The sequence below is a fragment of the Pagrus major genome, chromosome 24, assembly GCF_040436345.1.
Source record: "Pagrus major chromosome 24, Pma_NU_1.0".
Classification (NCBI taxonomy): domain Eukaryota; kingdom Metazoa; phylum Chordata; class Actinopteri; order Spariformes; family Sparidae; genus Pagrus; species Pagrus major.
This window is the reverse complement of record NC_133238.1, coordinates 4,668,804-4,692,580: the sequence shown is the minus strand read 5'-3', so window position 1 is coordinate 4,692,580 and position 23,777 is coordinate 4,668,804. Positions and strand designations below refer to the sequence as shown.

General features: G+C 43.1%; 1 protein-coding gene across 1 annotated transcript in view; it reads left to right on the top strand.

Moving 5' to 3' along the window:
* The first annotated feature begins 437 nt into the window (after window positions 1–437).
* Window positions 438–23,777, top strand: part of LOC140992176 (protein FAM184A-like) — a 94,568-nt gene continuing 71,228 nt past the window's right edge. The window contains 1 exon segment of the mRNA XM_073462453.1: window positions 438–602. Coding sequence (XP_073318554.1) covers window positions 438–602 — 165 coding nt within the window.

Here is a 23,777-nt window from a genome sequence, read left to right as displayed (position 1 = left end):
ACCGACATGTCACGTCACAGACATGTCAACGACATGTCACGTCACAGACATGTCATAGATATGTCACCGTCATGTCACAGATATGTCACTGTCATGTCCGTCATGTCACCAACATCACCTTCTTCACTGAAACCTCCCAGCAGCTACAAGAGCTCGAGCTCGCTCATAGAAAGCTGCATTAAAGCCTAATTGAATCTGCGCGCGCGACCATTGGCTGAGCATCTGGCGCGCGTCTCCGCCTCTCATCATCCCGAGCGCTCGCGCCCGTTGCGGATGCCGTGCAGTCTCGCGCGTCGCTGTCCTCACTCCCCGTCATGCTCAGCGGCTCACACCGAACATGGAGCAGCGACACCGCGGTGCGGGGATGTAGCGCGCAGCAGCTCCCGCTCCATTTTCTCTTAATGTGAAGCGTCGAGTTTGCTTTGATTCCCGTGAAAATGGCGACGGGGGCAGGCTGGCAGCCTGCGTACAGCACCGCGACTACCAACACCAAATACACCCCCTCTCCAACCTCCACTATGTTCTATGATGGGAGTGTGACGCTGGAATACACACAGGACCTGCACCTGAAGATGAGCAAGAAGATAGCACAACTGACCAAGGTGTGTGTGTGTGCGTGCGCGCGTGCGTGCGTGTGTGCATGGGTGAGGAGGTGTAGTGGCTCCGTCATTACAGCAGGTTGGATGATATGTCGGTGGTGCTGTAGGATGGATGACAACATGCTGCCGAGGAAGGAGACTGTGTCTGTTGGATGCTGTTTGCTTCAGGTCAGGAGGTGTGAGGCGTTCACTGTCCTGTCTCCGGCAGGGTTCATAGGTCACCCTAATGTATCTGATTCTTAGGCAGTGGTAGTTATTCCTCTGCACTCTGCCTGTACAGAGAGCTGTGAGCATGACTGTATGTGATGAGTGACTACAGAGGAGTGTGTTGCTGTGCCACACCACACATTAACACCTGAACCTGGTCTTGTAACGTCACAGGGCTGTCGTCTCCTCTGAAGGGCTCAGGGAAGTTATGTAATGTTGGAGGGATGCAGGGGTCCGCTTGAGCTGCTCCTTTGTACTCCACCTGAAAGCAGCGTAGCCTACTATGATGTTCTGTAGTAGAAAATTTAAGGTGGCAGCTCCGTGTTCAGCAGTCTGAGAGGACTGGTGGATAGCGTGTAAATAAATCACTTTTTACCATTGAGCTATACCAGGGGAGACCAGAGCAGAGAGGAGAGGAGATTTTACATAACAGGCATGGTGATATTATCCCAGTCCAGATTTAGACACTGTGTACAGTAGCATAATCTGTGCAGCACACACACACTGCAGATAGATTGGAAACATGAAGATCCAGGATTATAGCACAGCAGTTCAGTGCTTGATTAAAATGATTTGCTGTGGAGGACAGATTGTCAAGACAACAGCAGCAGAATGAATGTCCAATGAAGTTAACTGAGACTCCTCTGTGTCCTTCTCATAGTAACATGGATTTCCTGTGCCTCAAACCAAACACCACATCGACTTTATTGGTGTCTGTGCTTGTCAGCCCTGTAGACAATCTGTCAATGGTGTTTGTTGCCCACTGCATGCTGGGAAATGCTTCAGCCCCTCACTGTACCCAGAACAGAATAAGTAGGTGATGGATGGATGGAACAAAAGACTCAGCCTACCTCAAAGGTTAATTTACAACACTAGGGCTGTAGAAGAAAATGTGAGTTGCAGTGTCTTTATGCTATGTAAGAAAAACTATTTTTTATGCTCGAGTGTTGAGGATGAGTTCAGGAGTCTCACAGTACTCCTGCAAATGCCCAACGAAGCTGAGGTCAGGCGACTGAAAGACAGAATTCATTCTAAATATCTTTCCAATCTCCATGTACAGTATCCTGCAGTAATTGCCCCTATACATCCATAATTCCTACAGGATGTACTTCTACAGGCTACAATGTGGCTGGTTGTGTTGGCAGTCTTTCCATTGCAGGAGCTTGTGTGTCTTCAGCCTTCAGGCCTGTATTCTTCCTACTGATTACTGTTTAAATGATGAAGGCCAGTGGTGTATAGTTTGATTATAATTCCGTCTCCACCTCCATTTTCTTTTGCTGCTGTTAATCCACACAAAAGTATTCTTTTTGATGTCTTGATGAAGGAAGAGAAGAATCAGTGTTCAGTTTTTAATCATAATCCATTAGTAGGATCAGATGCAGCTGATGGGTGTGGTGATGGTCAGGGTCAGGCCGCTGGGTGAAGACGTCCACGAATTCCCTGGTGGAGAAAATCGATTTTCAGAGTGTATTTCACTGTCTGCTGTTGTCTCTCAGCCTCCTACAAGCTCAGGGCACTTCCTGTGTTGTCTCTCCAGATGTTCTCACTTTTTAAACATTTAAAGCAGATTTAGGCCTTTGTGTTCAGCTTGTGTGTGTGTGTGTGTGTGTGTGTGTGTGTGTACAGACATTACTGCATCTTTCCTCGTGTTGTTCTACTGTTGTGTGTTTCAGTTCAATTCTGAAAACTTTATTAATCTCTGAGGGCAAGCTCCTGAGTTTGACTAACTCTGCGTCCACTGCTGGTGATAACTTAAACTTTCTGTGTACAGTGAAGTGTGTGTGAGGCTCTACTGCAGCTCCTGTGTTGTTTCCTTTAATAACTGTTATGCAGCAGTGTTCAGAGGTAGAGCAGGTAGAAAGTAGGACACTTTGTGGGTGTTAAACACATGGGAAGCCTCCTTAGTTTGGAGAGATTCAGCAGAAAACAGGAGGACATCCCACATCACCTTTTAACATCAGTGAAGAGATCAACTCAACCCTCTTAAATAAAAATGGAGCGAGGAGCGAAGGAACACATCTAGCAGTTTGACTATTAGTGAAGAGCTTAATGAGGCTGACTTTAACATTTCATGTGACATGGCTTAATTTTTCATAGCCAGACAACATGAGGTCATGCTACTTTGATTATTTTCATCATCAATTCATCTGATTATTCTGTCAAATAATCAATTCATCATGTGGTTCCAAAAGGTGACAAAACCATTTCAAGTCAAGTCAATTCCATTTATATAGCTAAATATCACAAATTACAAATTTGCCTCAAGAGCCTCAAAGACCTGGGCAGCAAACAACACCATCTGTTTATAGAGCATTGTTTTAGAAAGGGAAAAATGGATTACCTTCAGGAAGGGCAACAGAGGAGGGACCCAAACCAAGGACGTACAGTCATGAAATAGGTATCAACTAGACCAATACAGAAAAAAACTGACAGTATGGATACTCAGGCAAACTAGCAAACTTCAGGTCACCATACAGACCTGAGTCACATGGCCTTCTCTCCACTGTGGAAAGACAAAAGGAACACACACAGAGAGAGTGTTGCATTTTTTTTATTGTATATCTCGATACACAGAATATATCTTGATATCCTATCCTCAGAAACTCCTCATAAACACTCTGAGTGAACCACAAAATCAAATATCATAATGTTTTTTAATTCATTCATTCATTCAACCTTTATTTAAATGTCAGAAAATCATTGACGGCAAGCCCTCATTTTCAATGATGTCGAGAGCACAAACAAAAAGACAAAGTGCAAAAATGTGATAACAAACAGAAACAACGGACATAATCACAGAGCATTAAAATAGATAAAAACAGATAAATATAAATATGACAGAATACAAAAAAAATGGAAAGCGCTTGAAAATGATAAGAAACTGCAGCAAACAAACATACTGTAACAAAACACAAATAAAACAGAGCATACCAAACCAAACAGGACAGCACGTAGTTAAAAACAGCTGCATTCAAATTAAATCTTCTAAAGTCTTAAACTGACCTATAGGTATAACTGTATCAAGTTTAAATGTGCATTGTAAAATGTTCCAACTGTACAGAGCACTGAAACTGAAAGCAGTTTTCCCAAATTTACATGGGGAACTTGGAGCATTTTACGATAACTAGAGTGTGTTGAATAGTGACTCTGTGACCAGTTTAATAAAGAGCTGATATATGGTGGCATGTTGCCCTTCAAGGCTTTAAAAGAAACAGAAACTAATGGCTGTCACATCTTACTGTTAAAGGTTCCCATCCAACTTTTTCATGTAGAATACAATGATGAGTGGAATAACAGTCACCAGTAATGAATCTGAGGGCAGAGTGATAAACCCAGTCTTCGTGGAGTAAGAGTGGAGACAGAGGCATGTCTATAGATCACCATAATCCAGGACAGATAAAAAAGACAGCCTCAGTGACCCGTTTCCTTCAGAACATTGGGAAAGTAGTTCTGTTTCTGTATAAATAACCAGTTTTTTGTCTCAGCTTCCTAACAAGTGTGTTAATATCGATATCGCTGGCTCTTGAGAATATCATGAATAGGCATGGGCCGGTTACCGGTTTCAAGGTATACCACGGTATGAAAAAGTCACTGTTTCAAAACCACTAAAATTTTCCGTCATACCGTACCTGCGGTATGAGCGTTTTTTTTTTTAGTTTTTTTTTAGTGTGACGTCTCGTCAGAGAGAAAGTAGAGGTCCCTCACGCCGCGTGCAGCTGCAGTGTAAAGTCCACCTCAAAAGCTGAAGGTCAGCCCACAATTCAGCAATCATTTGAAAAACAAGTCGCCTATGCACCCACATTAAAGCCTGCTAAAGACCTGAACAATGCTGTGGTATACTTCATTTCCAAAGACATGATGCCCTTTCAAGCTGTGGAGAAACCTGGGTTTCTGAAATTGATGAAGACAGCAGTGCCACTTTACAAAGTGCCATCAAGAAAATTCTTCTCAAAGAATGAAATCCCTAAGATGTACTCCGAGGTCAAGGCTCATGTGCAGAAACAAGTGGCAAAAGGGGTGTGGTTTTCTGCAACAACTGATTTGTGGACTAGCAGTGGTGGTAGTGGCGAACCATACATCAGCTTCACAGTGCATTTCCTCTCTCCAGAGTGGGAGCTAAAGTCCTTCTGTCTAGAAACTATGTTTATCCCAGAGGACCACACAGTTGAGCACATCTTAGAGTTTTTTGAAAACATGCTGCAGGAGTGGAACATCATAGATGGCAAATTGTCACAACAGACAACGCAGTGAATATGAAAAAAGCATTTCATGAACAACCCTATGTTTGGCTTGGATGTTTTGGCCATAACCTTAACTTAGCTATAGCCAAAGTACTCAAAATTCAAAAAATTGACCCAGCTGTACGAGCGTGCAGGCATCTTGTACAAGGTTTCTCTCGCAGCTGGAAGAGAAAAAGAGAACTGAAGAAGCAGCAGGCAACCCTGGAAATCACTCATTCATGATGTAGTGACAAGATGGGGGTCCACTTTCAAAATGATTGAGAGATTTCTCGAACAGCAACAAGCATGTTGTACAGTTCTTGCAGCAGACAGGAGCTTATGGCATTTAATGCCAAAAGACAATGATGCCCAAACTTTGGAGAGGGTCTGCCAACTCCTGGGGCCTCTCAATGACTTCACAGATTTACTTGGCTCTGAAACAAAGACCACCCTCTCCTCTTTGAAGCCTGTTATGGAACACATCACTAACCTACTGAATGAGAATGAGAGAGATGATGCCCTAACAAAACAAATGAAGAAGGTAATGATGGATGATCTGCAACAACGTTACTCCTGTGAGAGAGTCAAGAAGGTGATTGACATCGCTTGCTTCACTGATCCCCGTTTCAAGGACAACTTTAGTCAAAACAAGGATGACATCATCAGGTCTGCTGAGGAGGAGGCTGTGAACCTGGCAGGTCACACAACCTTACTGCCACCTCAAGAATCACCTGCAGCCACTGCTGATCAAGAACAGGGCACCAGCACTTCCACCACCACTGCCCCCTCTGCTGCCACAAAGAAGAAAGACAAATCTCTGTCTTCTTTGCTGAAAAAAATTACATCAGCAAAACATCAAAGAGTTGAAGCCGAAGATGCCTCCCCAAAAGACAGAGTGAAAATGGAGATTAAACAGTATTTGTCTTATGCTCCCATATCCTCTGATGCTGACCCACTGGCATGGTGGAAGACACATGTGGAAGAGTTACCTCTCCTTAGCAGTGTAGCGAGAAAATGTATCTGCATCCCAGCCACCAGTGTGCCCTCAGAGAGGGTGTTCAGTTCTAGTGGACACATCCTCTCACCTCACCGCTCCAAGCTAAACACAGGGAAAGTGAACATGCTCACATTCCTGCATCATAACTTGGACTGAGAGAAATGTATAGTAGGCTAAGTGAGCAAGTCCAAAAAATGTTGAGATTCAGTTTTAATCTCCTGCCTGCATTTATTTATTTTTTATCTTAGAAGTGTCTGACTTTTTTCAATTATTTATGTTCTGATCTTGAGCCACAGGTTAAGTGATTGCATTTATTTGCATTTTGTGGTGTTGTTTTTGTTTCACTAAAAATAATTCATTTATGTTGTGACTTGAGTTGCAGGTTTATCTTCTGTTAAAGGACTGCATTAAGGACTGCTTTTATTTTTTTATGATTATTATTTTATTTAGAAAGAATTCAGTAATTTCTTTTGTTATTTATTATGAATACATATTTTCTAATATCTATCATGTGCTATATATTGTTTAAAAATAAAAGACTGTTCAATGGAAAAGTTTTTTCCTTTTTTTGTTTTTAAATACAGACATTCAAAATACACATTTTAGAGCTGTAATCATAATACCGTGAAAACGTGATATTTTTGCCTAAGGTTATCATACCGTCAGAATATTAGTGGAGCGGCTAAGAGCTGATTTTAGGCAGAATCGTGCATTTGGTGATACAAGCATGAAAATTGGCATGAGCAGTCTCCATGGGTCACTTGACAAGAAAATTGTCCCAGCCACTTGAAATTTCAAGTTGGCGGCCATTTTTTAAGATGGCTGCCACCTTGGTGGAACAATTAAGTGATGTTATTGTTTGGTTGGTGATATAGGCATGAAAATTGGCATGGGCAGTCTCCATGGGTCACTTGACAAGAAAATTGTCCCAGCCACTTGAAATTTCAAGATGGCGGCCATTTTTCAAGATGGCTGCCACTGTAGAGCAGTTAAGTGATGTAATCATTTAGCATTGTCATCGCTTCTCTTAAGGAGGATGTTGCACTGTCATCTTCACAGATGAAGCACAAAGCTTGTGATGTCTGGGATCTTCTTGGTCTCTTGACATTATCTTGGGTATCTTGTTTGTCTTTAGCAGCAGTAGAAGCTGCTCTCTTTGGGCCCTATCCAACTTTGTGTTGTTGAACAAGAACTTACAGCTTTGATGATATTTTGCCTTGTTTCTAGTCAACGTGCTTTCAATGCTATCACCCTCATCTAGTCGGGCTGGATTGAGTCCTGTTGCGGCTTCCAAACACAAACCTTTAAAGCCGCTGAGAGTATGAGGTTGGGTCCTCTACGTAGATTTGTGACGCGCTATAGGAGATTATGATAAAGATACGCTGAGATCCAACAATGCTTTTGGTGCATTTATTATGAAACAAAACAGCACAGAGCTATCACAGCGCAGCAAGGATGGATAAATGTAAAAATGAGACTGGCGGATTAAACAGGAAAAAAAGGGTGATTAATGAATGAATGAGTAGCGGTCAACAAAAATTACGGCTACTCCCAACCCTGACTCTCTCTCTCTCTCTCTCTCTCTCATCTGTTTCACCGGTGAGTGCCCACCTTTACGCACACACACTTCCGCACGCACACACGCCCACTCCCAGGTGAACCACCCCCTCTGCAACACACACACACTCAAACACACCGTGCTGCTCATCTTCAGCCTGTATGTCTCTTACACACCAGCCCCTAATTATTAGGTCTCACATAATAATTCACATTTCAAAACACAATAGGAGACATAATAAATCATCATATCAATTTCAACGATAATGCAAAAATGTCTAATAAATTGCTCAAGTCCATGAAAAGGTCATTACACCAAATATTCCTTCTTCTGGTCGTCATGACCGATTAGTGCAAAGTCCAGCTCAAGTCCGGAAAAAACACAACGTCCATATAGAGGCCAGCAACGTCCTCATGCTGCGTCCTCCTTCTCCAGCAACAAACACACCTTGGATATGGGTCTGTCCAAGCAACTGGTTCTTGTCTTAATCCGAATTTGACGCACAAATCCCTTGCGATCTGGAAAAGTTTGCAAAACACGTCCCATAATCCAAGAATTACGAGGTGCAGTACTGTCCATAAGCAAAACTAGATCTCCTGCGACAAGGTTTCTCTGGACCCCAGTCCATCTCTGTCGTTCCTGTAACAGAGGCAGGTACTCCTTTGTCCAGCGCTTCCAGAACAGATCAGATATGTACTGGACTTGTCTCCATCTTCTCTGTGCGTACAGGTCTGCTGCTTGGAACTCTCCAGGTGGTAATGAAGGCTGGTTTTTAAGCAGTAACAGATGGTTCGGCGTCAGTGCTTCCAGGTCGTTAGGATCTGTGGAGGCCTTGGTGATGGGCCTACTGTTAATAATGGCTTCCACTTCGCAAAGAACTGTGTGGAGTCCCTCCTCATCCAAGCGTTGTACTTTGAGAGTGGAGTTCAGGACTTTCCTCACCGATCTAATAAGCCTTTCCCACACTCCTCCATGATGTGATCCAGCAGGGGGGTTGAACGTCCACTTAATGCCCTTTTGGAGTAACACATCATGCACCTGTGCCTGGTTCCACTGCGCAATCGTTGTTTTTAGCTCACGTTCTGCACCCACAAAATTTGTCCCATTATCAGAGCGCAGCTCGCGGACCTGTCCTCTTCTGGCTATAAAACGCCTTAGTGCATTTATGAAGGAGTCAGTGTCCAGAGAAGGTGCCACCTCGATGTGAATAGCTCTCAATACAAGACAGGTAAATAGGACACCATACCTCTTCACTGCACTCCTCCTGCTCCTCACTTCGATGGGTCCAAAATAATCAACCCCTACACATGTGAATGGAGGTTCATCAGGCTTGAGTCGGTCTGTGGGCAAGTCTGCCATCTGCTGGCAAACTGGAGCGGCATTAAGTCTTCTGCAGATGGTGCACTTGGACAGAACTTTCCTAATGGCAGTACTTGCTCCTGTCATCCAGTATTTCTCCCTGAGCTTGGACAACATGTGGTTGCGGCCGCTGTGTCCTACCTCTTGATGTATATTTCTCAGCAGCAGGGTAGAAATATGAAGGTCTTTTGCCAGAATGATAGGATGCTTAGACTCCAAAGGCAGTGCTGCTTTGCTGAGCCGTCCTCCCACACGCAAGACTCCATCCTCCAGCCTTGGACACAACTTGTACAGGTGACTATTTTTCTTGACATTTTGTCCCTTTTCCAGACACGAGAGCTCCTCAAAAAACTTTCTCTTCTGGCAAAACTGAATTATGGCCAGCTCAGCCTTGTCAATGTCCTCCACTGTAGGAGCACCCAGGACAGCTGCACCTTTAAATGTGCACCTTTCCTGCTCCATCATTCTCTGTTGCTGCATGCTCTCTTCACTCTGATTGGCTATTAGCCTTTTTCTCTTCCTGATACAGGACCACAACCATTCTTTGTATTTCAGCCACCACGCCACAGCTTTCTTTAATCGGATCCACGAGGAATAATGATGGATCAGGTGAGTAGTGGGATCCTCTTCAGCTTGTACAGCATTGACAACAGCAGTTTTTTTCACCTCTGGATCGTCCTGGGGGAGATGACTCACAGGCTCAGGGTTCACAGGCCATTCTGTTTCAGGTTGGCAAAGAAACGGCGGTCCTGTTAACCAGAGTCTGTCCTTCAGAAATGCCTCCACTTTGAGCCCTCTGGATGCTGCGTCTGCTGGATTTGAAGCTGTATCCACGTACCTCCACTGAGCAGGGTGAGATGATTTCAGGATCTCCGAAACACGATTGGCAACAAACACCTTAAATCTGGAGCTTTCGTTGTTAATGTATTTCAGCACAGAAGCACTATCAGTCCAAAACACAGATTCCTGAAGACTCATGTGTAGTTCTTTCTTCCACAGGACATCCATGCGACTGGCCATTGTTGCAGCAATCAGTTCCATTCTTGGAATTGTAACTGTCTTCAGCGGGGCAACACGAGCCTTTCCCATAATGAAAGCACTGTGCATTTGGAGGTGCTCATTCTGTAACAGCAGGTAAGTGACTGTACCATAGCCTTCCTCAGAAGCATCGCAGAAATGGTGTAGTTGCGCAGTAATAACATCTCCAAACTCCAGAGGTTTTAGACATCTGGGCAGCTCAAAGTTGTCCAGTAGGTGGAGCCCTTGCACCCACTTAAGCCACTCTTTGGAGACAGTCTCTGGTATGGGATCATCCCAACCAACTCCTCTTCTGCACAAATCCCTCAAGATCCTTTTTGCTGTCAGAACAAGGGGACTTAACATGCCCAGAGGGTCATAAATGGAGCTTACAGTAGAAAGGATGCCTCTGCGGTTGAGTGGTCTGTCCTTCCATACAATTTTGAATTTAAAGGTGTCTGACTTGATACACCACTCTACACCCAGCACTCTTTCAATGGGCACAAACTCCCGGTCCAGGTCCAACTGCTCCATGCCTTTAGCTCTGCGGGGCTCTGGGATGGTCTTGAGCACTTCAGATCTGTTACTGTGCCACTTGGTCAAACAGAATCCCCCTTTAGCGCACAGAGACATGAGCTCATGACAGAGGGTCAGTGCCTCCTCCTCTGTTGCAACTGCCACCAAACAATCATCCACATAAAAGCAGTGCTGCAGCTTGTCCACTGTCTCCTCCTTATGCTCATGTCCAAAATCCTCTGCACATTTCCTGAGGGCAAAGTTGGCACAGCTAGGGGAGGATGTAGCTCCGAAAAGATGTACCTTCATCCTGTATTCACATGGTGCTTGATTCAAGTCTCCTTGTGACCACCAGAGGAATCGCAACAGATCAGCATCATCTGGGGGCACTTGCACCTGGTGAAACATAGCTTCTATGTCAGCCATGATGACCACAGGTTCCCTCCTGAACCTGGTCACAACTCCAATCAGTGAGCTGGTTAGATCGGGCCCTTGCAACAGCTCTTCATTCAGAGATTGTCCTTTGTAACTGGCACCACAATCAAACACAACTCGGAGTTTTCCCTTTGTCGGGTGGTAGACACCATGGTGCGGTATGTACCAGACCCTGCCATCACTTCTTTCCAGCTCTGCATCAGGAACTCTTTCAGCATAGCCTTTACCAAGCAGATCATTAATAAAGGTGTTATACTCCCTGTAAAACACTGGATCCCTCTGGAGCCTCCTCTTCAGATGGTTTTGACGTTGTTCCACTACTTTCCTGTTATTTGGCATGCTGATGTTTGAATTTTTCAAAGGCAGGGCGACCTGGTAGTGACCATTGACATGTTTGGCTGACTTTGTGACCATGTCCATGAACCTCAGGTCTTCCCTGGACAGACCCACTTGTTCCTCCACAGCAGATTCTGGAAAGTCCATCTTAAATTGCTGTTGCCACAGTTCATCCAAATTTACAATGGACACACGATTCACAGTTACTGGCTGCTCACAGTAATTGGCCTTTCCACCGTTTCCTGTCAGTGGTCCATTTACCGTCCAGCCCAGCACCGTCCTTATAGCGTAGGGTCCATTGTGCTCACTGCGGATGACTTCCAGCGGTTCCATGGCTCGTGGAACATTCGTTCCAATCAGCAACTCAATTCCAGCCTCAATCTGTGGTAAGGAGATGTGTTTTAAATATGGCCACCTTGTCAGATCCTTATTTGTGGGTATGTTTGCTTTGTGGACTGGCATTGACAACTGAGTGTACGCTTTTGGCAACTCAATGAAGCTGTCATCTTCAAGTGCTGCCACCTCCAGCTCTGGCACGATGTAGCTACTGACCACCTTCTCCTGCCCCATGGTCCTGAGAAGAATGTTGGCTCTCTTCCCAGACAAATTGAGCTTCTGCTTCAGACTCTCAGTACAGAACACCGCAGTACTTCCCTGGTCCAAAAAGGCGTATGTGAGAATGATTTTATTGCCCTTCTTCGCCTTCACTTGGATCGGCACGATAGGAAGCTTGCAATCCATCTCACCAGCCCCTGTAAGCCCACTGGAAACCAAGGTGTCGTCCACTGTAACCTGGATGCTTCTCTCAGCCGGTTCTGCCGTTGCCACACTATCCTTATGGAGCACAGTTGGATGTCTTAGGCCACACTTCGAGCACGAAATCTTCCTTTGGCAATTTTTGCTTATGTGTCCTATACACAGGCAGCGAAAACAAGCACCATTTTCCTTCAGGAAGTCAATTTTCTCTTTGTGTGCCATTTTTTCCAACCGTGCACACACATCCAATGTGTGTCCTCCAGTGCAGCAGGGACAGATCTTCTTCGCTGGTGGTTTTATGTATGTAGCTTTATTCACAGGTTGAGCTGTTCTCTCCACACGATTCACTGTGGTAGCGAAGCTGGTTCCTCTGATGCTGGAGCGAGGGGGAGGTTTGTGTCTCATTTGTTTAGTTGTTATAACAGTGTCCTGAATGTTTCCAAACACAGGGTCTGTCAAGATTTTTACCTGTTTTTCAACAAAGTTGGCAATGTCCACAAACCTTGCTCTCCTGTTGTACCTTTCCTGCAGGTCACATGCGTCGCACCTCCAGCGGTCTCGGAGTTTGTACGGCAGTTTTTTGATGATTTCCACCATGTTTGTGGGTGTGTCCAGATCATTTAAATACTGCACATCCTCCAAAGCGTTGCAGCATCCACGCAGAAAGAGGCCGTACTCCTGGAGGGCTTTCACATCTTCTGTTTTAATAGTGGGCCATGACAAAGCTCTCTCCATGTATGCTGCTGCCACCTTTTGCTCATTGCCATAATGCTCTTTCAATAGAGCCTTTGCCTTCACATATCCTCTGCTCGACTCAATGTGCTGACAGCTCCTCACTAGTCCCTTTGCATGCCCTTTGGTGTATTGTTCAAGGAAGTAGAGTCTGTCACAGTTGTTGCTGGTGTTTCGCTCAACTCCATTTTCAAATGCTTTAATAAACGAATGGTATTTGAGTGGGTTACCATCGAAAATGGGAATTTCCCTTTTTGGGAGTGCTGAGAGGCAGTGTTGTTGCATCAAGAGTGTTGAAATTTCATTTTGTTTTCTCATTATGTCCAGCACACTGTCGTTTTGTGATGCATCAGTTTGTGTAACATTGGTCACAGGATCTTCAGGAGTGGCTAGATAACGTTGGAGCATGTAAGAAGGACCTGGGAGATGTTTTATGTCAGGTAAGTGAGTGACTTTAGGCTTCACAACTGTCTGCGTGGTTTCAATTGCGTTGGGTTTTAGTTTAACTGGCAGTGATGGGACAAATTCCATAGCATTGATGTTAAGTTGTTGTTTTGAGCATGTCTTTTCATAGTATGAGTTCATCCCATCTGAAACCTTTGACTTTGATTTACTGCCAACACTGCTTTGTGATTTTATAACACTTAGTTTTGCCATTTCCTCAGCGATTTCATTCTCCAGTAAAAGCTGTTCTCTTCTTTTGCGTAGCTTTAACTCCTCTTCATCCAATGCATGTTTTTCCTTTAATGCCTTTTGTTTTGCTGCCAAAATCGCAAGATTTGTTTCCGTTTTTAAGCGAGCAGATGAGCGTGAAGCCAAGGATGAGGAATGATGTGAGCGTGATTTCTTGGTTGCATTTGAGATGCTGTCACAGGGCTGTAGTTCATCCTGGGGATCTTGTTCAGTGGGAACAAGTACTGGAGGGTCAGCAACAGACAAATCCTTGCTTTTTTCGACAGGAATTTGTGCTGCGTGATTTATTTCCTTTGTTGGTTGCTCAGAAGTATTTGTCTGAAGTGGTAATTCATTTGAGTTTTCATGCGGATTTTCCTTTATCCATTTTTCCACTTGTTCCTTGAATGCATCACTGTAATCCATAATGCTAGAAAACCACTCTTTTTGTTTTTTACCTTCATCATCAGGAAGAAGTGGCAATACTTCGTTGTGCAGGTCAGTGGCCTTTTTACACAGTGCATTCAAGTTATTCAGTTGTGAGGGGATTTCAGTTACATTTTCTTTTGATTTCATGTGCGCTTTTATTTGCGGAATAAACTCTTTGATTTTATTAACGGCACTTTTGCGCTCATGTTGCAACCGTTCGATTTTATTTCCCATAGCTTTGGCCGTCAGTTTGATTTCCCTCTTTTCACGTTCCATATTTGAACATTCAGCATCAGCGTTTATTTGACTCATTTTCGTTAGATTGTATTTTTGTATAAAGCAACACAATCACATTTCATTCAAGAGCGTATTCAAATCCATCCATAGACATTGCATTTAAATTCATTGACAGAGCAGATTCGATCCAAGCATTTTCAACAAGCAGTAGGTCTTTAGACAACATCAGCCGCCACATATACCACAAAGTCCCGACATCACAATCCAATAAAGCACGGAGAATATGCGCCACCATCAATGCGCCAATGCAACCAGCGTATCCATTTAATACATTGTCCTCATTTGACGCAATGCATTCCAATCGAAGCGGATTCCTCAATCCACAAACATTAACAGGTTCAGGCCTACCTGTTCCCAGGTGAATGGATTGCGTGGTGTGGCACTTAGCTGTGGCTCCTTTGTTCTCGGGCTAGTCGGTGCGTGACGACTTGGTTCTTTGATGCGGCTTGATGATTTTCATTAAACGCCTTTTTTGTTGACAAAATGTTGCGGCTTCCAAACACAAACCTTTAAAGCCGCTGAGAGTATGAGGTTGGGTCCTCTACGTAGATTTGTGACGCGCTATAGTAGATTATGATAAAGATACGCTGAGATCCAACAATGCTTTTGGTGCATTTATTATGAAACAAAACAGCACAGAGCTATCACAGCGCAGCAAGGATGGATAAATGTAAAAATGAGACTGGCGGATTAAACAGGAAAAAAAGGGTGATTAATGAATGAATGAGTAGCGGTCAACAAAAATTACGGCTACTCCCAACCCTGACTCTCTCTCTCTCTCTCTCTCTCATCTGTTTCACCGGTGAGTGCCCACCTTTACGCACACACACTTCCGCACGCACACACGCCCACTCCCAGGTGAACCACCCCCTCTGCAACACACACACACTCAAACACACCGTGCTGCTCATCTTCAGCCTGTATGTCTCTTACAAGTCCGATGGGCAGAGCATTGATCACAGCAAACAATGGAACATTTCTTGCAATGTTAACATAACCAATCCGATCAAGTTCTCTGTTGAATAAAGTCGGCTGAACAAGTTTTTCCTTTGTGTCCTGCTGGCAAATACAACATCTGTCCCAGTTGGTTTTCTGAACTGTTATGATAACCTCTGCCATGTCTGCAGCAAATGTATAGGCAAAGGCCGAGGGTTCATCCTTTTACCACCTTTTACCAAGCACATTCTTGTATGGGATACAACTAGGTTCATGCTTTCGCCCTACACCTAGTCCGATCGTTCATCCAATGCCGTTTAAATCCCGTGCGATCTGTACAGCATCCGGTTAACTAAAACCCCGTTAACCTTGGCTCGGCTCTCCCACGCTGGCACAACCTGTCAATTCAAGTGCGGCTATCTAACTGATTTGGGGTAAATTAGATGACATTTGGGATACTAACTTTCAATTAGCTGACATTGAACCCCACTCTGAGTTTAACAGCAGTGATATATCACCAGTGCGCCCTGGTAGTGCAGATATTCACTCTAGTCTAAATTACCTGTAATCACCAAATCAACACAAGTGTATTTTTATGCATCAATGCTAGAGGTCATAAAATGACTCTAAGTCCTCTTTACTAAAAAAACAATATTTATATGAGAAAATGGACCTTTTGAAGATCCATTAGGCGGCTCACGCCAGTTTCCGTGCTTGTATTAGCCTAAATGCTCCAATAAGGTGGCAGCCATCTTGAAAAATGTCCACCATCTCGAAATCTCAATTGGCTGTGAGCATTTTCTGGTCAAGTGACCCATGTACACTGCGCATGCAAATTTTCATGTGTGTATCACCAACTGAATGATTACATCACTTAACTGCTCTACTAAGGTGGCAGCCATCTTGAAAAATGGCCGCCATCTTGAAATTTCAAGTGGCTGGGACAATTTTCTTGTCAAGTGACCCATGGAGACTGTCCATGCCAATTTTCATGCCTATATCACCAACCAAACAATAACATCACTTAATTGTTTGACCAAGGTGGCGGCCATCTTGAAAAATGGCCGCCAACTTGAAATTCCAAGTGGCTGGGACAATTTTCTTGTCAAGTGACCCATAGAGACTGCTCATGCCAATTTTCATGCTTGTATCACCAAATGCACGATTGAGTGACTTATCTGCTCCACTATATCATACCGGCCCATGCCTAATCATGAATTTGGTTTTGTTTGCATTGAGGACTAATTTCAGGGGGAATTTCAAAGAGAATCGTGCAGTTGGTCAAAAGCTTACTGGAGAATTGTAATGGCTTTATATGCAGTTTTAGCACAGCAGTACAGGACTGTATCATCAGCATAAAGATGGGCGTTACAATTTGTCAAGAGGATGTAATATTCTTAATATAGATTGCAAATAAGACAGGACCCAGTATTGAACCTTGTGGAACCCCTTTAGACAATGGTAGAAACACGGAATGATCATTTCCTACAGTCACACATTGTTGTCTATGGGACAGGTAGTCCTTGAACCAATAACAGGAATTACAATCAAAACCAATATCACTTACCCCTAGATTCCACCAGATACGTGTCTGGTCCGGCTCCGCTCTTTTACAGCTCCACCATGGCAGCGGAGCTGATAGGTTTCACTCTAGTCTATGTGTTAACTTCCAGTGGCTCCGCTGCGTTGCTTATCTGCTCCGTTCCAGCACCCTTCCGGAGCAGATACGCAGGGCTTCTATTTCTGCTGGATGCCAGAGCACGACGCAGCAATTCAGCCGAATTCAGCACAGAGCAGACAGGAAGTCAGACACCGAAACAACAACATAATATCCAGTTAATTTTCATAATTAAACACTCCGTGTTGACGCCAGCACAAAAATCTCAAAAAAGAGACAAATACAAGCACTTCTTCTAATCCTTCGGTTGGGAACATCTCTTGTTGTTGTGTTTATAATACATACCTATAACTGCGGTCGTGTGTGATTATGTAATAATCGCAGGAACTCCTCGGTCTCGCAACTCCATCTGTCCGGAGGTGCTGCACCGTGCCGGACTCAAAAACGCAGCCAGTGGGGGTTGCCGGACGACGGCGCAAAACTGTACCGGAGTAGGAACACAACGCACATGCATCCAATCGAATCGTTGGGTTAACCTCTGTATGAGCAAAGTATGGTCAACAGTATCAAAAGCTTTTGTTAGATCCACAGTATTTCCCTTTATCAACAGCAGATATAATATCATTAGTAACTGAGTTGATGGCAGTACTATGCTTAGCTCTGAAACCAGACTGGTGTGGACTCAACACAGGATATATTGAGAGGAATGATTTGAGCTAGGCCTGCACGATATGAGGAAAATCTGCGATGTGCGATAACACTGTTCAATATTGCGATGACGATATAAGTTGCGATAAATAAACAAATATTGAAGTTTGCATATTATTAACTATACAGTTAATAATAGTGTTTCCGCATTAATAGGTACACTGCTAACATAGACCCCAAACACTGAATAGCCAATGCCCACTGAATAAAGAATGAAATAAATTATTTCGAACATGCTTTTATTGAACAAACTGCACATGAATACCCAACCAATTAAGCAGAACATTAATTTAAATAAGACATTATACCTATATGAAATTAAAGTTTAATTTCCCCTGCTCCCTTTAAACTATTTTCTTGTAAACTCAACCAAAACATCTCTTACCATGCAGAGTTGAAATAAATAAAACATCCAGAGGGAAACAACTTAAATAATTAAATAAATATAAATTAAACATGGCACTTTAAATTAACTGTAATGTCTCTCATCACAATCATCAAGGCCCTAGACTCTGCCTGACAAGGTGCAGAGATCTATAGTATGAGGGACAAAACTGAAATAGAGAAGGGCCAGCCCACTAAATCAAGAGAAAATAAATTCAGGAAAAAATATCTACCCGTTAGGGCAAGTTACAACCTTAGTTATTCCCTTAACACAAGTTCTTGGCCAAGAAAACCAGCATGTTAACTTTGTTAGGTTACAGACGTGTACGGTGACATGTTACCACATTCCCAGATGTGCTGATGTGCACGCACAGTACCTGTCATTGTAACACGTTGTAACAGTCAGTTATTTAATGTAGTGGCACTAGGTGGCGCCTCCTTTTGTTTAGTGGGTAATGTAACCTGTACGATGAAGAAGAGCAGGTGTACTTCCGCTCCTCATGAGAAAGGATACCGCTAACAGAGCGAAGAATTCCCTTTTTATTTTGTTTTTATTTTGTGAAGTGTTGGTAGAAGAACCTCGGCCTGTGGTCATTTGCGTGTATGCCTGTAACATTAGTGCCGTAGAGACCTGGCATGGTGCGGTCAGTGTTATGAATAAAAGTGCCGTGCGCAAACCCCCACATGTTGCCTGCCGTCTCTTGAGTAACCGGAGCAACCGCACTAAAGTGGACCATCACCTTCCCCTTCACCAGCCCACGTTACACCATCGTCTCTCCTGAATCCAAAATAAGTTCATATAGCAGAAGTGCTGTTTCTTTTCACCACAAGGCCTTCGTCGACCATTTTTTCTCCTCCCTCAGCCATCATAACCTGGCAATCACCACCAAACTGATGCCGATTAATTTTGTCAGGGTAGCTAACGGCTAGCTGGGGCTTCATCTGATTGGCCTTTGTAAACAGGGCTCCGTCTGATAGGCTAAATGTTAGCATGCTCATGGCGCATGTAAACAAAATGATTTTTCTTATTCATCGCGTGTCAGGCAGTCTTTTGCGATGTGTTTATCGCACATGTTCATATCGCGATGACGATGAAAATTCGATTTATCGGGCAGCCCTACTAAAGAGTTGGTGAAAGGTTCAAGAGCCTGTTCTACATCCAGTATTTCAGTAGTATACTGTATATTACTGTTAGCAATATCAGTTAAAAAAGCCTGTTCATTGAAATGTTTTCAATTTCTTTTAATCAAAATTCTTGACGTTGATTTTGCCAATCCAGCACTTCTAATGAAGGCTACAGGGCAGTAGACACTTAGACCAAGTGCAAAAACTCCAGAGGCAGCCATTTTCTCCCTCCTATTACACAGAATCAGATCTATCAATGTTGACCTTAAGGGATCCTTCAAATTAGGTCTGGTTGGCTAGGGTTAGGGTTACGATCAGATGTGATCAGATTGAGATTGTCACATATCTCTTTTAGATGATTTGAATAATTTGTTAACCAGTTTAGGTTAAAGTCACCTAGAACCAGCATTTCTGAGTTACAGTGCTGAGCACGTAAGTCAAAGTCGAAGTTGAAAATATATTGCTCTGAGTCACCACAGGGCTTACTGGCAGAATGCAACTTGATAACGCATGGCTGAGGTGCTGATGTCCTTCACCTGGATGGCAGGAGGTGCGGCAGTTGTTGATCTGCACATGCCGGACCATGGATGACCCAACGAGGAACACAGTCTGACCGCTAGAATGGCTGGCTTCATCAGCAGTGGCTCCGGTGGATATCCCAGGGAGGTATATTCCGTCCTGAGGAGGAAGGTGGCAGTTCGGAATGGGGCTCACCTTCAGGTGAGAGTGAGCGGCAGTGCGCTTCCTCGGGCACTGGGCCACCTGCCCAGGCATGGTCAGCGAGGAGGCTGGCTGTGGTGCAGTCGATGGCAAGAGGGGTTGGGGCCGCTCACAGAGCTGGGGAAATTCTCTCTCATCCAGGACATATATCGTGGGCATCAGGGCTTGAAACTTGTTCTCCAGATGGAGGGTCTTTGGTGTAGCGGAGGGAGGGGGACATTTGCTCTGCAACTTTCTGCTTCTCACCAGCCTCTAGGGCTCTGGGGTTGAACAAGCCTGGGTCTTGGGCTTTACGTCGAGGCTCAGCCAGAAGTCTTTTACAGCTGGTGGGATTTCAGCAGGAGCTAATTCACCCACGGCAAGCATGGACCTGTTCCAGGGCACAGTGATGTCACAGTCTGGTGGGGCCAGGGCTGATGATGTGTACGAAAAGTACGAGATGCGCTTTGCCTTGGCTGTGGCGATTGAGGAGAGGTGTATGAAGAGCTCATCTTTCATCTTTAGATCCTCTCATAAGCGATGGATATATCCTCAGTGATCTGTGAGTAGACTGGCAAACAGCTCTCACACACACCCATGGCTACAGGCTAAAAACAAGGCTAGGCTAGGCTAGGCTGGCTAGCAGCGACAGTAGCCGGTGTTTGTTGGCGATCAGTTTCTCAAGTGGAATGGATGGTTCAAGTTATTGGAGCGCTAACCCGGAAGTTAGCCGCTAGTTGTACTCAGCTACGAGTTGGTGTTATCATTCAAAAGTGGCATTAAATGAACAAAAGGAAAGTCGGCGTTTGTCCTCAGTAAATAACAATCTGACAAGAGAAGGGAGGATATAACAACCATCCTTAATTCTTTTTTATTAGTATTTTTTTTCCCAAACAGAATACAAACACATCGGGAGAAAAGGATAATGAAAATAAATAAATAAATAAATGAATAAATAAATAAATTAAAAAAAAATTAAAAAATGGCAGCAACACATATTCACTGATATCAGTGGAGTATTTACACATATATGTACATACGTGCCCATACATACACACATGCATGCCCATAGGCCCTACATGTAAACATACCTGTACATCCCAATATATACAGGCTACACATATACATACATATTTACATACTCATGCATACATATAGTGTACATTTTATGTTATGGTCTACCTATCTACATAAGGCACAGATTCTGGGTTAAACTAAGCTAATCATTAGTCCCTTTTAGAAAATTTTCAGTTATATTTTTCCAAAGTTAATCTTTCTAAAGGTAAAAATACTGAAATCTGATCCATGAAGACCTTAAAGGTTGGAGGGGAATCATCTTTCCAAAATAAGAGTATACATCTCTTAGCAAAGTATGTATTCATAATTAATATCCTGCATTTTTTCCTATCTATCTGAAGATTCATTGGATCGTTTAACAAATACAAACTGGGGCTTAAATCATATTTCATTTTCAAAACAGATTGTGTGAAGGAATGAATTGAGTTCCAAAAACTTTGTAAAAGATCACATTCCCAAAACATATGCATAAATGTCCCATCCATCCTTTTACATCTAGGACATTTTGCTGAAATATCCTTAGAAATTTTGTGCATTTTTGTCAGTGTTAAATATAGTTTATGGATGAATTTAAAATTAGATTCCTTAATTTCATTACTAGTAAATGGAAAATGAGTTCTTTCACAGATGTTTAGCCAGGTATTTTCTTCAAAGGTCATCCCTAGCTCCTTCTCCCATATCTTCATTAATATCTGGAAAGATGATTGACCTCCTCTTGAGAGAGTATTATAGAATTCACTTATCTTCCCCTTTATTGTCTCTGAGGACATTAATATATCTTCTATCTCAGATAGTCCAAATCGTAATTTGTTTTCTTTAATAAGTGAATGAACAAGACTCCGAATTTGTAAATATTTTAAAAAGTCTTTGTTGGGAATGTCGTATTTCGATCTTAAGTCATTGAAATTGATTGATTTTATTTGCGTGTTCAGTTTAAATAAGTCTTTAAATTGTATTAAACCAGAGTTTGTCCATTCCCCTATGTTGATCATTTGAATGTTCAGATCTGGATTTTAATAAATAGGGGAGTAAATAGAGGTACAAGAGGTGATACCATATTTTTTCCTACAGTCTTTCCATGTAGGCAGAGTATTAAGAACAGAAAAACATTTGTCCATTTTTTTTATCTTTTCAAAGTTGTTTATAAATAAGAGAGAAACCAGGGGCAAAGGTTTAAACAACTCTGCTTCCATCTGAACCCACGGGGACTCCTGTCTCCCCAATATCCATGATACCATGTTCCTTAACTGGGCTGCCCAAAAGTAATATTGCAGATTAGGGAGACCAAGACCTCCCATGGATTCTGGCTTCATGAGGGTCATTAGACTGATCCTAGGTTTCTTATTGCTCCAAATGAATTTTGAGATGCTGCAATTTAATGATTTTTAAAAAAAATCCACAGCTAAGAAACATGGTAACATCTGGAAAAGGAAGTTAAGTTTTGGGAGAACATTCATTCTAATAACATTTATTCGTCCTAATAATGATAATGGTAGGGAGGAACATTTTAAAAAGTCTGTGTACAAGGGGGGTGTAATTTTCCTTTAAGAGATTATCTAAATTAGGAGTAATATTTATACCCAAATATTTAAAACCTTCGGCTGTCCAATGAAAGCTACAGGATGTAAGCATTTTTTCCGCTGGCGCCATGTGTAAGAGAGCAGCGTTAGATTTATTGAAATTTATCCTATATCCGGAGTAACTTCCAAATTGTTGAGCTGTGTTTTGTAAGTGTGATATAGTGAACTTCTGAATGTAGCTGCTTAGTCTGTACGTCAGCTGCTCAATACCACAAATACTGTGGTATTGATGATGTCATTATAGAGTTTTTTGTACCACTAGTTTTTAGACCAAATACCTCGATGTCGATATTGTAAAAGTATTGTAGCGATGACTATTGGAACTTTGAGTGCAATGAGATTTTTGGTCAGTAATCATCTGTAATGTGGCAACAATGATATCCAATATCTTAGGACATATATAGTCTCATATCATGAAAACAACAAATATTCATATGTTCCCCAGCTGTGAGACAGGGAGAGAGAGATGAGGACAAGATGCACAAGAGAGAGAGACTGAACAATAAACTTTATTGTCTAAAATGAAATCAGTGCTCTGAGACACTAATTATCCCAATCATCTTATTTAGAATCATAATCATAAACCACTGACAGGTGACGTGAATAACATTGATCATCTCATCACAATGCGATGTTCTGCTGGGAAACCTTGGGTGCTGGCATTCATGTGAATGCCACTTGACATGCACCACCCATCCAAAGATTGTTGTGGACCAAGTACACCCCCTCATCACAACAACACTACCCGATGGCAGTGGCCCCCCAGCAGGACAATGTGCCCTGACACACCACAAACACTGCTCAGGAACAGCTCAAGGAACACAATAAAGGGCCTAAGGTGTTGACCGGGCCTCCAAATTCCCCACATCCCAATCTGATCGAGCATCTGTAAGACGTGCTGGAGCAGGTCTGATCCATGGTGGCCCCACCCTCAACATACAGGACCCAGAGGATCCACTATATAAAACCCCTGGTGCCAGACACCACAGGACACACTCAGAGGTATTAAGTCCATGTCTTGACAGGTCAGAGTTGTTTTGCCTGCACAACCTTCACAATATTAGGCAGGTGGCCATATTGTTATGCCTGATCGGTGTGTATATCTATGGTTGGCCAATATCAGCAGATAACATCGGCCAACAGATATATCAGCCATATGAAAATAGTTGATGATTAATTTTGTGTTGATTAACTGACTGATTAATTAACCAATAGTTTCAGCTTTATATCTAGCTGGACCAAAGTGGTTAAACTCAAACTACTAACAGAGCTGATAAAAGTATAGGTTATTATTTTAAGGGAATCACGTAATTTTGCTTAGCAATGCTAGCTGGATATCAAATTGTCCCCTGCGTGACAGTAGTTTGACTCAGCAGCCGTACTGTTGGTACAGACTGTGCTGTATCCAGGCAGCTTCCTTCTCCCTGTCGCTATCTGTGTGTTACCGTTTCTAAAATCCCCTTCACTACCTGAAACGACAACCTCCAAGAGAGCAGCCTACACATTGAAATTAGCAATTT